We start from the raw sequence: 14,458 nt of genomic DNA, 5'->3' as shown, positions 1-14,458 counted from the left end.
TGCTGTCTGCGACACGCTGCCATCAAGGGCTACTCAAAGCTTCCCACCACTTTTCCTTGCATGCAATTGTGGATCGATTCCAAACTCTACCACTTAACCTCTGCCCGCCAACTTTATGGTATATCCTGGACCATCCACACCTTCCACCCTGGCACCAACTTCACCACCGCCTTGGGTAACGTAAGGATGCGGTCACCATCCATAAGGAAGAGTGGTATGTTAATCACTCTGTAGATTAACATGGTTTCACCCACCTGACCTACCGTATGGTGCGTTGCTATCTTACCCACGTAAACGGACACTTACCCTTTGAAAGATGGTGCTGAAACATATAAAGTGGTCTTATCTTGTGCTTAATGTCAAATAAGAAAAGTCTATGGACTATACTTGCTTAAGACTAGTAATAATGGTCGTACCTTTTTAAAGTTTAACCAGCCTAGTGTAAAAGCTAGTCATTTGTATATAAGTCTTTTTTGATAATAAGCAATGGACAATCATGCCCTTGCAATAGTTTACTTGTCAGATTTTCTCTTTCCTTTTCTTGCTTGGTTGTATGTCATTGAATTTTTCTTTCTTCATGGATGTATGGGTTTGATTCTAGGTTTTCTTTATGCATTAGCTTTTTCTTTTTATCCCGCCTTTTGTAAGAGAGAACCACCACAAAGACAAATCTCTTGTTGCTTACATCAAGGCATAGGGAGCTCTCCCTTCACCCCATTGGCAAAAGAACATTCTAGTGTAATAACACAGCGACGACATGATAACCTACTATAAGATGCTTTGCGATCTTACCTGTGCCAGCAGACACTCATCCTTCGTAAGACGGGTACTCATTCTTTGTATGACAATGCTAAGAGAGTATGGTGTGCATGTATATACTTAAGACTTAATATAAGTCAAACCATTTTTAGATTTGATCGACCTAGTGTAAAAACCAATCATTTGTATTTTAGTCATTTTTGACAATAAGCAATGGACAATCAGTCCCTTGTAATAGTTTCTTGTGAGCCCTCTTCTTGCTTCATTTCCCATGTTTCAGCACCCCTAACTAGAAGATCAAGTTTATAATTGAAGTGTGTTACACATTGTAGAAGTTATAGTTGAGGCAAATCAAGTTTGCTACAAAAATAGTCAACAATGATTGGTCTGTCAAAACTAGTAATCCTATATCATGCTAAGTGGTAATCTTATAGCATGTTAAGAGGAAGCTTTTGTAAACATAAGCTTGTCTTGATATGTGCCAAAGAGCTGAAGCTCAATGTGGTTACGTTCTTATGTTCTATTTGTAAGTGTTTGTCTAAGAATAATTCATGACCTATATAATTAGTTTATATAGTTAAAGGAACGAATGTACCCATGATTCCATATTTCCTTACTATCCTTGGTTTCTCCGAAAATGCCAAATACTCACGAGAGGTCCTACATTGATTTCCATAAGAACTAAGTAGAAGCAAGTGATATATTGTATAAATCTCCACAATAATAAAAAAAACAAGCGATAATTTTTTGAGGGCCAGCCTATAAATTATCCCTTGTCTAAGAAATGACCACCACAAAGTAGGTCTTATATAAGGTGCAATCTTGTGCATCTTGTTAAAACACTTCCCATCACCATCGTTCTATCGCAATGAACACCATCTCTACCTCTCAATCAAACACAACTCATTTTGCAGTCACATGAGGCAATAGTTGTCCAAGAGGTTGAAAATAGCAACCCCTCAAACAAAACAAGATCCTATAGCATGAATGCAAAAGGATGCAACACGAGAACAAGAATGGCATATGGCTGCAGTTAACACCTCAGAACCTCACTTGCAACCTCTTCAACACGCTGGCATTTCCAAACATGCAAACCAACGCTTTCCATCAATGTTCTTAGGTCTCAACAATGACATGGGAGATCCACACTAGTTAGTGTTAGGCTTAACGGGTCAGTAAATCAAAACCCATGTAGGGGGTGACTATCATATTATGGGCCGAATTAGCAATGACCTTGCATTTACAACTAAATTCAGGCATGACTTGGGGTCCTACTGGCCAGATTTTAGATTGCCAGAGCAATATCATAAATTTGATTTGCACATTCTTCCAAGGTTTTACAGTATCTTTTCGAGTGCCGAGATAATAGGCCCGCCCTTCACATACAACGAACATGGGCAGAATGTAGATACACTGCCAAATTTAAAGCAAGATAACATTCCCTTACAATTGTACATGAGGTAATCCTCCATTTCACAACCACATAGAAACATAGACCACACCAGGACAACAGCTGTCCCTTTTTATCAGCAAAGAGAAGGCCCTTTCGTATCAGAGCCGGGACAGCAAGGGAAAGATTGCGCTGGTTGCTAAGCATGGATCACATGAAGTCAGACTGTAGAAAGGGAACCAGAATGAATGAGCTAGACATGTCCTTAAGCTTGTAATTGAAGGCAGCTGTGAATATTTTGACCACTCTCTGCAGTGGCTTGCTGTAGTAGTCAACCAAGTGCAGATGATCCTCTCTTGATGCTCCTCAAACTCTTAAATATAGAGACCATGCCATGATAACAGCTCTTTCTTTTTATCAGCATAGAGAAGACCCTGGCATGTTGGAATCGGGACAGTGAAGGTACGGGGTTTTGTTTGTGGCTGAAGAAGCTCCCAGACTCTACATGGAGCCAGACTTTGAAAGTGGGTAGCCAGGATGAATGAGCTGGTCCTGACCTTGAACTTGTGACCAAAGGCATCTGTGTGGATAACTGACCATTCTTTGCAGGGCTTGTGATAAGTCAGAGATGATCCTTTCTTGATGTTCCTCCAACTCTTATGTCTGGCAGGTTAGAAGGCTGGTCCACTTTTCCTTGAAGTTTGGAAATGCTGAGAGTAGGAACATCAAGGTAAGGTTCCTTAAACTAGATCCATATGAAACAGGGGGTCACTTCAGCTATTGTAGATCACTTCAGAGAGCTTAACTTGGCGCGACAGAAATAGAATAATATGAAGAAGGGCAACTAACCCTATCATATTCGCTTGGCAAGGTGTCAGCATCATAAAAAACAGAAAGGCGACTAACCTCATCATATGCGCTTGGTGGTGAGATAAAAGCAGTAAAAATGTAACCGGATTGCTCGTTGATCATGCAGGGACGTGAGTCAAATCAGAACCAGGAGACTAACAGGTTTGAAGGTGGTTAATGTAAGTAGACTGAGGATCAACTGTGGAGCAGGGACAATCAATTTTCCCATGGGATTTCTCCACTACATGGCTGAAGACGTGCATATGGTGGAGAAGTGGCTTGCCTTGGAGCAAAAAGATGACAAACTAGAAAATGTTTGACTGTGAATTACAAAGACAATGTCAGTCATGAAAGTTGCTCCACTCTATCAAAAGAGTGGTATGGGCTCTCAAATGACCACTTTGGTGGATATAAGTACCATTGGTAGCACCTTCACTTCATAGACCACAAGGTCCACAGTTGCCATTATGACAACCTCAAAAGAAGACCTTGAAGTTTTCAGTTGTAAAAAGTCTTAGAAGTCTTCAAGAACAGCTCTCTCTCTCTCTCTCTCTCTCTCTCCACATACATCATCGAAATCTCAAACTTGAAAATAGCATTCCATACAAGCTATTATTTGCTTATAACGTTGTGGAATTTACCCACTACCTGACATGTACATCAGGTTCCCCATTCAAATGTATAGTGCATGATGCATCTAGGTAGCCATCGTTTCTCTATACAAAAGTATATTGCGTGACCATCCGGGCATCTACGTGGAAGCGACATAACTCATCGTTTCCATATACTGGGCATCTATGCTGGAGGCAATATATACAAATGTGTATTGCTGGGCTATAACATTCAAAGAGTTTTCTATGTTGGAGGCAAACATAAACCGCCCTTACCGTTTAGAAGCCAAAACCTCCATCAAAGCCACCATCAAAACCTCCAAAGCCACCATCAAAACCACCGTTGTTGTTAGCAATGTCTCCAATGAGGTCACCAACGAGCAGGCCACCGAGGGCACCGGCGAGGAGGCCAGTGCCCATGCCCATACCCATGCCAGGCCGTCTCCGAGGCGGTGGGGGCTGGACGACTACAGGTGGGGCGTAGTAGGGCATGGAAGGGTAGCCCTGGGGCAGGTAAGAAGAAGAGTTCGGGTAGCGAGGGAATCGGGGAGGGCCAGAAACCGATTCAGGGTAGGCGGGGTAGGCCATCACGGGCTCATCACCAGAAGAACCTCTCGAAGGCTCCACAGTACTCTTGTCCCCGAGGCGAACAGAGAGATGAAGGGAGCCCTGGGGACTCCCGGAGGGCCGCCTTACCTGGTAAGAAACTAGGATTTTGCCAGAATTTCTGTTGGGGATGGTGTCTTTCAGGAGATCCGCCAAGGGTACGTAGGCCGTGCCCAGTAACCTGGTTCCTCGCAGGGTGCCCTTGTGGTAAATCTCAACCGTCAAGCGCGCGCTCGGATGGTGAAAGGAGTCCTCTGGCACTGTAAAGGAGAGCGTCTCGTTCCACACAGGGTTCGTACCCCCCTCCGTGTCCACCCCCGTCGTTTGCCGGGCGTGGGGATCTATCCACGCCACCGCGTAGGCGCGGACCTTGCCCAGCCGGCTCACGTCCTTGAGATCCTCCGCTGAGATTAGAGTCACCTCCAAGCTGCGCTGCTCCATGGATCGTACTCGATGGCTGCAGGGGAGAGACTAAGAGAGAGAGAGAGAGAGAGAGAGAGAGAGAGCGCGAGAGAGAAGTGTTACGCTAGGGTTCACGTTTCGCTCAGAAGGTTTGCACTAACACCTATTAATTAATAAATATTAGTACTCGTTGTTGTCGTATTTAAAAGACATTAAGAAGCAAAACGCACGAATAGAATACAAAGGATTAATCGAAATACAAAGAGTCTTCTCTTGTTTTTTAGAAACTAGGATTTTTTTTTCTTCTCCCCAGCCTTAGAGGTATACAGGAGTAAGAATCTCCCTTTCTGATCTTATAATTATTCTATCTCTAAAATAAAAGAAAGATTATGTTTAAAAAAGGAAGAACCTTTTCCTGAATACTTCTCAAGAGTCCCACCTGTTTTAAGGATTCAGAAGTGAGAATCGATGTTTTGGATATCAAGGTTTTGGTCTCGAGTACGGCCCAAAAGAAGTTCTTTATCTCTTGGGAAGAAGTTATCTCCCAGATATTGTGAACCAAAGAAAATAGGTGATTTAGCTTACGAACTTCTTTTATCTCCTCATCTCAAAGTTCTGAATGCCTTCTATAGAAAAATGTGCCAAACCCAAATCATGGAAAGACGGTAAAACTTCAGTGGCAAGTTACCGTTGGCTTCTAAGTTACGCTAGCTCCTTCCTTTATATAAGTCGTAACTTTTACTTGTCGTTCACAGTATTCTTACTCCCATCGATCTTCTTTCTTTCTTAATCTCCTTCATGGCTTGGCAACAAGAATTAGTTTTATCCATAATGATTCCTCACCTTCAAGACGCAAGTGAGTCTGTGAAGAAGGATTTTATAGAACAGTATGAGCGCTCACTTTTTCCTCACCTAGGAACTTCTGTAGCGCAGACCAAATGGCGGACCTATCAAGAAATAACTAGGGTAACACCCTGGGGTCAGCAGCACTTTCGTAACAATGTCCGCTTGGCCATGGTTATCGAAGCCTTGGGTTTGGGTCCCCGATACTACTGCATCATGAGATCAAGGCATCCTGGGTTTTCTGAGCGGGTCTTCTTACTGGCATGTTTTCTTCCTCATGAGAAGATATGCCTTTACCCCGTTTTTGGCTTGCCTCTCAGAGGTCCTTTTGTTAGAACACCTCATACCACTGAGATAGGCGCAGCAATAACCCACAGAATCATTCCCATAGATGAGTTACCTTATACTTGTGCAGCTTGTGAGGACTGCTTTTGTGACCATATGATGGACGGACTTATGGAAGTGTAAAGAGTTCCTCTATCTTTACTGTATAAGTTTCGAGAATGAATAAAGTTTAAATCTTGTTCGTATTTTGAATCTTGCTCTCTTTAAGATTTATCTTGGTGGTTAATCTTGATTAAAATTTTTCTCTAAGTCTCATATTCGTGAATCTTGCGAAATTATCACAAGTTGCGAGATGAGGACATCTCGCGTTTTTTAAGTGGGGTAGAATGTAAGATTCCTCCCCCAACCCTTTTTGATGTCTAGTATCTTTCCCTGTAATCAATCCCTCTTCAGAAATATAAAGACCTTGTTTCTATCTGTTTTAGCCTAGAGAGAGAAAAATATTCTAGAAAGAGAATATTCAGATTTTGAATATTTTTGGATAGAAAAATATCTCTTCTAATTCAGATAAGTTCCCCTGAAACAGAAATTCAAAAAGAATTTTCCAATGTGCAATTGGAATTAATTGAAAATAGCTATAAAGAACCTTAACCTAAGGGTCTAGATTTTCAAAAATTTTTGGATTATGGTCCAATTAAGGTTCCTATGGGCCAATAGCATCAATCCATGTGTAGAGAGGAGATAAATCCAATTTTGTAAAAGAAGATACCCAAAAATGAGTAAATGCTCACATAAGATGAAGAGTTGAAAATGTACAAGGTTTATTAGTAAAAAATTATGAGCAATATTAAAAGTATGACATATGTAAGGAAGGGGAGTTCTTTAAAGGAGGTGCATATTTCACATAAGATGAAGAGTTGAAAATGTACAAGGTTTATTAGTAAAAAATTATGAGCAATATTAAAAGTATGACATATGTAAGGAAGGGGAGTTCTTTAAAGGAGGTGCATATTTCACATAAGATGAAGAGTTGAAAATGTACAAGGTTTATTAGTAAAAAATTATGAGCAATATTAAAAGTATGACATATGTAAGGAAGGGGAGTTCTTTAAAGGAGGTGCATATTTCACATAAGATGAAGAGTTGAAAATGTACAAGGTTTATTAGTAAAAAACTATGAGCAATATTAAAAATATGAGATATTTTGGGTATAATGATTCCATTTTGACACATATGTAAGGAAGGGGAGTTCTTTAAAGGAGGTGCATATTTCACATGCTTGAATGAGTTTTAAACTCATAAAAATTGAGATATTTCATCTCTCCTCTCTCCTCATTTAAGTCTAGTTCCAAAAAGTTAGCTTAACTGACCTAAAAATGGTCAAATATTGACCAAATTGATTTAGAAAATTCTAGAATCAGTTTGTTTGGTTAGGAGCTCAATTTTTCCTATAAATAGAAGCCTCCCCCTTGTTGAAAAATATATAGTGTTTATGCATCGTTACTCTACTCCACCTAAGCCAGAAACTGTGAATTCATTTAATAATTCACTAGTTTTTGGAGCTTCCCTCTTTCTTCAATCCCCATTAGTGGCTCCATCAACATACTTAACCAATTGATTGGTTGGGGGCCTCTACCGTGAATAAAGAATCAAGAAAGTTGTAAGGTAATTAGTGAATATTGATCTTTCTATAATTTCTCAATGTTTCTCTCTTCTCAACCCCTCTCAAGCTTGAGAAGTTTAATTGGTATGGTTTTTTTTTAATGCTATTGAAGTTTGAATAGTAGTGAAGAGTTACATAATGCTATTGAAGTTAATTTTCATTTATGTTTAAATTCTAATGATTTTTATGTAAATTCTCTCTCTCACTCAAGAAATGGTCATACTTATGAACCGTTCTCAATCCAAATCAAGCTTTTCATAAAGCTTTTCCTTAAACCAAGATTAAGCTATGCTTGAGGCCAAATTAATGGCTTTTTTCTATGCTTTTAGTTTATGTATATTAATGATTCAATCCATTATGGATTGATAATCCAATTAGAGATTATTTTAATTATTTTCTTAATGATAAGCATTATCCCTTAGAAAAATTGAGATTTATCAGTCATAGCAGCGGAGCTATGGCAAAATTTTTATAAAAATTATGCATAAAATAATCTCATTCAAAGCATAAAAAGAGGACTTCCTACCATATTCTAGGAATTATCATCCTAGATTAATTGAAAGAATTTCATTACAATCATGGAGAAATTGATTTTTAATATTATGCATAATGGATAAATTTTTATATCAAAAGTGTTATTTTTACCATTTTTGTTTCATGCATAGAAGTATGCATAATGGATAAATTTTTATATCAAAAGTGTTATTTTTATCATTTTTAATTTTCATGCATAGAAGTATGCATAAAGGAAAATTTTTATATCAAAAGTGTTACTTTTATCATTTTTAATTTTCATGCATAGAAGTATGCATAATGGATAAATTTTTATATCAAAAGTGTTATTTTTATCATTTTTTATTTTCATGCATAGAAGTATGCATAAAGGAAAATTTTTATATCAAAAATGTTACTTTTATCATTTTTAATTTTCATACATAGAAGTATGCATAAAGGAAAATTTTTTATATCAAAAGTGTTACTTTTATCATTTTTAATTTTCATGCATAGAAGTATGCATAAAGGATAATTTTTTTAATATCAAAAGTGAAACTTTTATCATAATTGGATTTCATGCATGGAGGTATGCATAAAAGATATTCTTTTTATACTAAAAGTGTGAATTTCATCATAAATGGATTTTATGCATAACTTAGATGCATAAGAGAAATTCTTTTATTCTAAAAGTGTAATTCCTACCAAATTGAATTTATGCATAAGAAGATGCATTTTAAAAAAATGATTTTTAATTCAAAAGTGTCATTCTCATCTAAATTGAATTTATGCATAGGAAGATGCATAAAAGATTGAATTTTAATTCAAAAGTGTCATTTTCATTTAAAATGAATTTATGCATAGGAAGATGCATAAAAGATTGATTTTTCTTCAGAAGTATTAATCTCCTTAAATGGAATTTATGTATAAGTAAATGTGTAAAGAAATCTTATATCAAATATAAGAGTTCTCTTGTATTCTATAAATAGATATGGATGTGATGTAAAAGATTAGATGTGAAGGCATATGGGGTTACATGAATGGGAATGTGGAAATGGATGTATGTATGTGGATGTGTGGGATGAGGTAAGAAGTGTATGTGATAGGTTAAGATGCATATGGGTTGTGATAGGACGAGAATGGATGTGATGTAAAAGATTAGATGTGAAGGCATATGGGGTTACATGAATGGGAATGTGAAAATGGATGTATGTATGTGGATGTGTGGATGTGGAGATGGGAGTATGGATGTATGAATGTGAAAATGGATATATGAACGTGAAAATGGATGTATGCATGAAGATGTATATGCATAGATGTGAATGTGGATATAGATGTAGATGTGGATGTATAGATGTGAATGGAAATGTGGATGTGGATGTATGTATGTATGTGGATGTAGATGTGGATGTATAGATGTGAATGAGAATGTGGATGTGGATGTATGTATGTATATGGATGTGGATGTATGTATGTATGTGGATGTGGATGTATGAATGAGGATGTGATAATGGATGTATGCATGTAGATGTGGATATATGGATGTGAATATGAATGTGGGTGTGGATGTGGATATATGGATGTGAATATGAATGTGGGTGTGGATGTGGATGTATGGATGTGGATATGGATGTGTATGTATGAATGTAGATAAGGGATGTGGATGTATAAATGAGGATGTGAAAATGGAGGTATGCATGTAGATGTGGATGTATGGATGTGAATGTGGATGTGGATGTGGATGTGGATGTATAAATGAGGATGTGAAAATGGAGGTATGCATGTAGATGTGGATGTATGGATGTGAATGTGGATGTGGATGTGGATGTGGATGTATAAATGAGGATGTGAATGTGGATGTGAATGTGAATGTGGATGTGGATGTGGATGTTGGATGTGGATATGGATGTGTATGTATGAATGTGGATATGGGATGTGGATGTATAAATGAGGATGTGAAAATGGATGTATACATGTAAATGTGGATGTATGGATGTGAAGGTGAATGTGTATGTGAATTAATGTGTCGTCAATATGAGGAAATGGATGAGAATGAGTACACATTGAATGGAATGTGGAATAAGTAATGTGGACTAAGGAAGGATAATGTGGAAAGACGAGAGTTCGATTTAGAAACTGTATTTTGTGACTGTTTGTAAATGACTGTTTTATGTCAAGAATGCTGGGGAAGCATTTTGACCGTCTTATGGATTAAGGTCATGAAGACCTAACTGTTAAAGTTGCAACTGCTGACGGAGAGTCAATGGAGGACGTCTCGCGTAGCAAGGTCGACCGAGGTCTTGACCAGCCTCGGTTCGATTTAAATGGTGAGCTTCCGGTACGGTGGATGAGGGACCAAGGAAGCGGCCTATGAGTGAAGCGCTAGGTCACCTGCGAAGGATCCTAGAGGGTGCTGACCATACGGTGCTCGGGCTCTGGGTCGCCGAAGATACCCACACGTGCGTCGTGGAAGATATTGGAACAAGGAGTAAGAGTTGTTTTGTGAAACCGGGCATGGATCTGGTTGATTGACCTTGCTGGTCTTCAATGGATGAGTCCATGGCTCTTTATATGGATCTGTTGGTTGATCTTGCTGATCTTCAACGAGAGTCCATCTTGATTTTTATAAGTGATTATATTGCCGAGTATTATGGGCTAGGAACTATTGAAAAGGCCCCTGTGTGGACAGGTGGTGAGCGTTCTAGTTGCCAATGATGCCATAGATACTCTGATGAAGGAATGATGGGAAATTATGAATCAACTGGATAAATTGGAAGATTGTGATCAGTGGTACTATGGTTTCCTTAAAGGATTGTTTTAAAGTTAGCTGATGCTAAGAAAAAAGCAATTTCATATTGGGTGTGTAAGTGGTGTGACTAGTTTTATGTTTGCATGAACTTCCGGCTAGGGGACCTTGGAACTCTTTTCCTTGGTACCCGGGACAAAACCTAACCAAATTCCAAATTGGATCCCATCACTACAGTGGTTGGGCGGTTGGTTAACCCATGGGATCGGATGGGGTTAGGCTGGACTGATGGATCCGTAAATCGAGATTTAAATTCTATTATTACGATAGATGAAGTAAATCCCGGATAGAAATTGTTCTATGGATAGGAATCAACGGCTGTGCCTCTTGATGGGGAAAAAAACGTTGATCCCAATGATCCAAGTGCAAGTTCTTCCTTGATTTGACCAAGTACCGTTAAAGGTGCAGTCAGATCAGTTTGATCAGTAATGATCTTGACTACGTTAGAGTAAAGAGTTATCCTGGTGGAATCGCCCGTGCTTTCCGGGTAAAGGAAGTTTTTCCGGTTTCGGTTTTGGACAAACCGACGGATTAGTCTCTTGTCCGGATATCCGTGGGCGAGGCCCCGAGTGTGGGACCCCTGTCCCGCGCGAGAAGTGCTACTTCCGCTGGCTAGTACCCCGAATCCGTTGCTCGGTGGGAACAGGGATCTCACACTAACAGGTTTGAAGGTGGTTAATGTAAGTAGACTGAGGATCAACTGTGGAGCAGGGACAATCAATTTTCCCATGGGATTTCTCCACTACATGGCTGAAGACGTGCATATGGTGGAGAAGTGGCTTGCCTTGGAGCAAAAAGATGACAAACTAGAAAATGTTTGACTGTGAATTACAAAGACAATGTCAGTCATGAAAGTTGCTCCACTCTATCAAAAGAGTGGTATGGGCTCTCAAATGACCACTTTGGTGGATATAAGTACCATTGGTAGCACCTTCACTTCATAGACCACAAGGTCCACAGTTGCCATTATGACAACCTCAAAAGAAGACCTTGAAGTTTTCAGTTGTAAAAAGTCTTAGAAGTCTTCAAGAACAGCTCTCTCTCTCTCTCTCTCTCTCTCTCTCCACATACATCATCGAAATCTCAAACTTGAAAATAGCATTCCATACAAGCTATTATTTGCTTATAACGTTGTGGAATTTACCCACTACCTGACATGTACATCAGGTTCCCCATTCAAATGTATAGTGCATGATGCATCAAGGTAGCCATCGTTTCTCTATACAAAAGTATATTGCGTGACCATCCGGGCATCTACGTGGAAGCGACATAACTCATCGTTTCCATATACTCGGCATCTATGCTGGAGGCAATATATACAAATGTGTATTGCTGGGCTATAACATTCAAAGAGTTTTCTATGTTGGAGGCAAACATAAACCGCCCTTACCGTTTAGAAGCCAAAACCTCCATCAAAGCCACCATCAAAACCTCCAAAGCCACCATCAAAACCACCGTTGTTGTTAGCAATGTCTCCAATGAGGTCACCAACGAGCAGGCCACCGAGGGCACCGGCGAGGAGGCCAGTGCCCATGCCCATACCCATGCCAGGCCGTCTCCGAGGCGGTGGGGGCTGGACGACTACAGGTGGGGGGTAGTAGGGCATGGAAGGGTAGCCCTGGGGCAGGTAAGAAGAAGAGTTCGGGTAGCGAGGGAATCGGGGAGGGCCAGAAACCGATTCAGGGTAGGCGGGGTAGGCCATCACGGGCTCATCACCAGAAGAACCTCTCGAAGGCTCCACAGTACTCTTGTCCCCGAGGCGAACAGAGAGATGAAGGGAGCCCTGGGGACTCCCGGAGGGCCGCCTTACCTGGTAAGAAACTAGGATTTTGCCAGAATTTCTGTTGGGGATGGTGTCTTTCAGGAGATCCGCCAAGGGTACGTAGGCCGTGCCCAGTAACCTGGTTCCTCGCAGGGTGCCCTTGTGGTAAATCTCAACCGTCAAGCGCGCGCTCGGATGGTGAAAGGAGTCCTCTGGCACTGTAAAGGAGAGCGTCTCGTTCCACACAGGGTTCGTACCCCCCTCCGTGTCCACCCCCGTCGTTTGCCGGGCGTGGGGATCTATCCACGCCACCGCGTAGGCGCGGACCTTGCCCAGCCGGCTCACGTCCTTGAGATCCTCCGCTGAGATTAGAGTCACCTCCAAGCTGCGCTGCTCCATGGATCGTACTCGATGGCTGCAGGGGAGAGACTAAGAGAGAGAGAGAGAGAGAGAGAGAGAGAGCGCGAGAGAGAAGTGTTACGCTAGGGTTCACGTTTCGCTCAGAAGGTTTGCACTAACACCTATTAATTAATAAATATTAGTACTCGTTGTTGTCGTATTTAAAAGACATTAAGAAGCAAAACGCACGAATAGAATACAAAGGATTAATCGAAATACAAAGAGTCTTCTCTTGTTTTTTAGAAACTAGGATTTTTTTTTCTTCTCCTCTTCTGTGCCTTGGTTGTCCATAGATAGATAATTAGGGGCTCTGCCATGAGATTAATTAGTATAATAAGGTATATGCACTTGCCTTCCTCTCTTTCCTCCCCATTCGCCTCCTCTTCTTACCTGTGCCCTCTCCTCCCTCCTCCTCTACCTTGCTTTCAAAGATAGACACAAGACCCAAGTCACGCCCCCCCTCTCCCGCCCACCCCCCCCTAAGGCAATCTACACTCCTCTATCGTCCTCCTAGCACTTGTAACTCTCAACAAGAGCACGACATAGGGCATGGCCATAGCTCACAAACAAAAGTAAGATTCCTTACGGTTGTCCTCGGATCACAAGAGAGAGAAAGAGAGAGAGAGAGAGATCGTACTCGATGGTTGTAGGGGAGAGACTATTTTGAGAAAGAGAGGTGTTGCGCTAGGGATAACGAGGAGAGTTAAAAAGTGAGCCAGGGGGAGGGAGGGGGGGTGGGCTTGCCTTGCATGTAAAGCAAGCGTGTCTCCTCTCTTGTGGTCCAAAGGTATCCACTCACACACCTATTAATTAATAAATATAATCAAGGTTTCTGCCATGAGCTTAATTAGTGTTGTGTTCCTCTCTTTCCTCCCCATTCATCTCCTCTTCTTACCTGTGCCCCCTCCTTCCTCCCCTCTCCTCCTCCTCTACCTTGCTTTCAAAGATAGACACAAGAACCAACTCCCCCCTCCTCCCCGGCAGCCCCAAGGCAATTTGCACTCCTCTATCTTCCTCCAAGATGTAGGACCTGGCCATAGCTCACAAACAAAGGCAAGACTCCTTGTTGTCCTCGAATCGTCGCAACAAAGAGAGAGAGAGAGAGAGAGAGAGAGAGAGAGAGAGAGAGAGAGAGGCATTATGCTTCAATGCGTGAGAGAGAGGGGGAATACTCTCACTTAACAACATAGATAGAGAGAAAGAGACGATTATTATTGGTAAAGGAGAGCAAGCTCTGGAGAGAGAGAAAGAATGCCACCTGTAGGCATGGCCCAATGGCATTTGTCAAACCAAGATCATAAGGATTTTCTCCAATGGCTCTGAACCTTAGTAAATATAATTAAAAGACCTTTTAAAATAGATAATCTAAGATCATTAACGTCCTTGGAAAAAAAACAACTAGGGACCTTATTGGGGTCAACAATCTAGTGAACAAGGGTGGAGGTTTATTTTGCCATTTTTACTTTTGCAACTATATTTATACAAACAATTTAAAAAAAGAATATTCGCTAAGCATTTCTTTGATTTGCGAAGGTTTTTGTGCACCTACTCTCATGTAGAAAATCAACGAGAATCATTATTGCATGCATCA

General features: G+C 40.6%; 2 protein-coding genes across 2 annotated transcripts; both read right to left on the bottom strand.

Moving 5' to 3' along the window:
- Positions 1-3,576: 3,576 nt before the first annotated feature.
- Positions 3,577-4,769, bottom strand: LOC147636444 (protein SRC2 homolog). Its single transcript, XM_086801882.1, has one exon. The coding sequence runs from the start codon at positions 4,654-4,656 to the stop codon at positions 3,889-3,891; it is 768 nt and encodes a 255-aa protein (XP_086658008.1). The 5' UTR covers positions 4,657-4,769; the 3' UTR covers positions 3,577-3,888.
- A 7,022-nt stretch (positions 4,770-11,791) lies between these two features.
- On the bottom strand, positions 11,792-12,979 carry LOC147636443 (protein SRC2 homolog). Its single transcript, XM_086801881.1, has one exon. It carries the CDS (start codon positions 12,865-12,867, stop codon positions 12,100-12,102), a length of 768 nt encoding a protein of 255 aa, XP_086658007.1. The 5' UTR covers positions 12,868-12,979; the 3' UTR covers positions 11,792-12,099.
- Positions 12,980-14,458: the final 1,479 nt, after the last annotated feature.

This window comes from Cibotium barometz, chromosome 8 (genome assembly GCF_041138505.1).
Source record: "Cibotium barometz isolate CiBa-2024 chromosome 8, ASM4113850v1, whole genome shotgun sequence".
NCBI lineage: Eukaryota > Viridiplantae > Streptophyta > Polypodiopsida > Cyatheales > Cibotiaceae > Cibotium > Cibotium barometz.
The sequence above is the reverse complement of the archived record's forward strand: the minus strand, read 5'-3'. Positions and strand labels throughout refer to the sequence as shown.

Coding starts and splice junctions, on each gene's coding strand:
- LOC147636444 (XM_086801882.1), bottom strand. CDS start 4,656: ATGGAGCAGCGCAGCTTGGAGGTGACTCTAATCTCAGCGGAGGATCTC.
- LOC147636443 (XM_086801881.1), bottom strand. CDS start 12,867: ATGGAGCAGCGCAGCTTGGAGGTGACTCTAATCTCAGCGGAGGATCTC.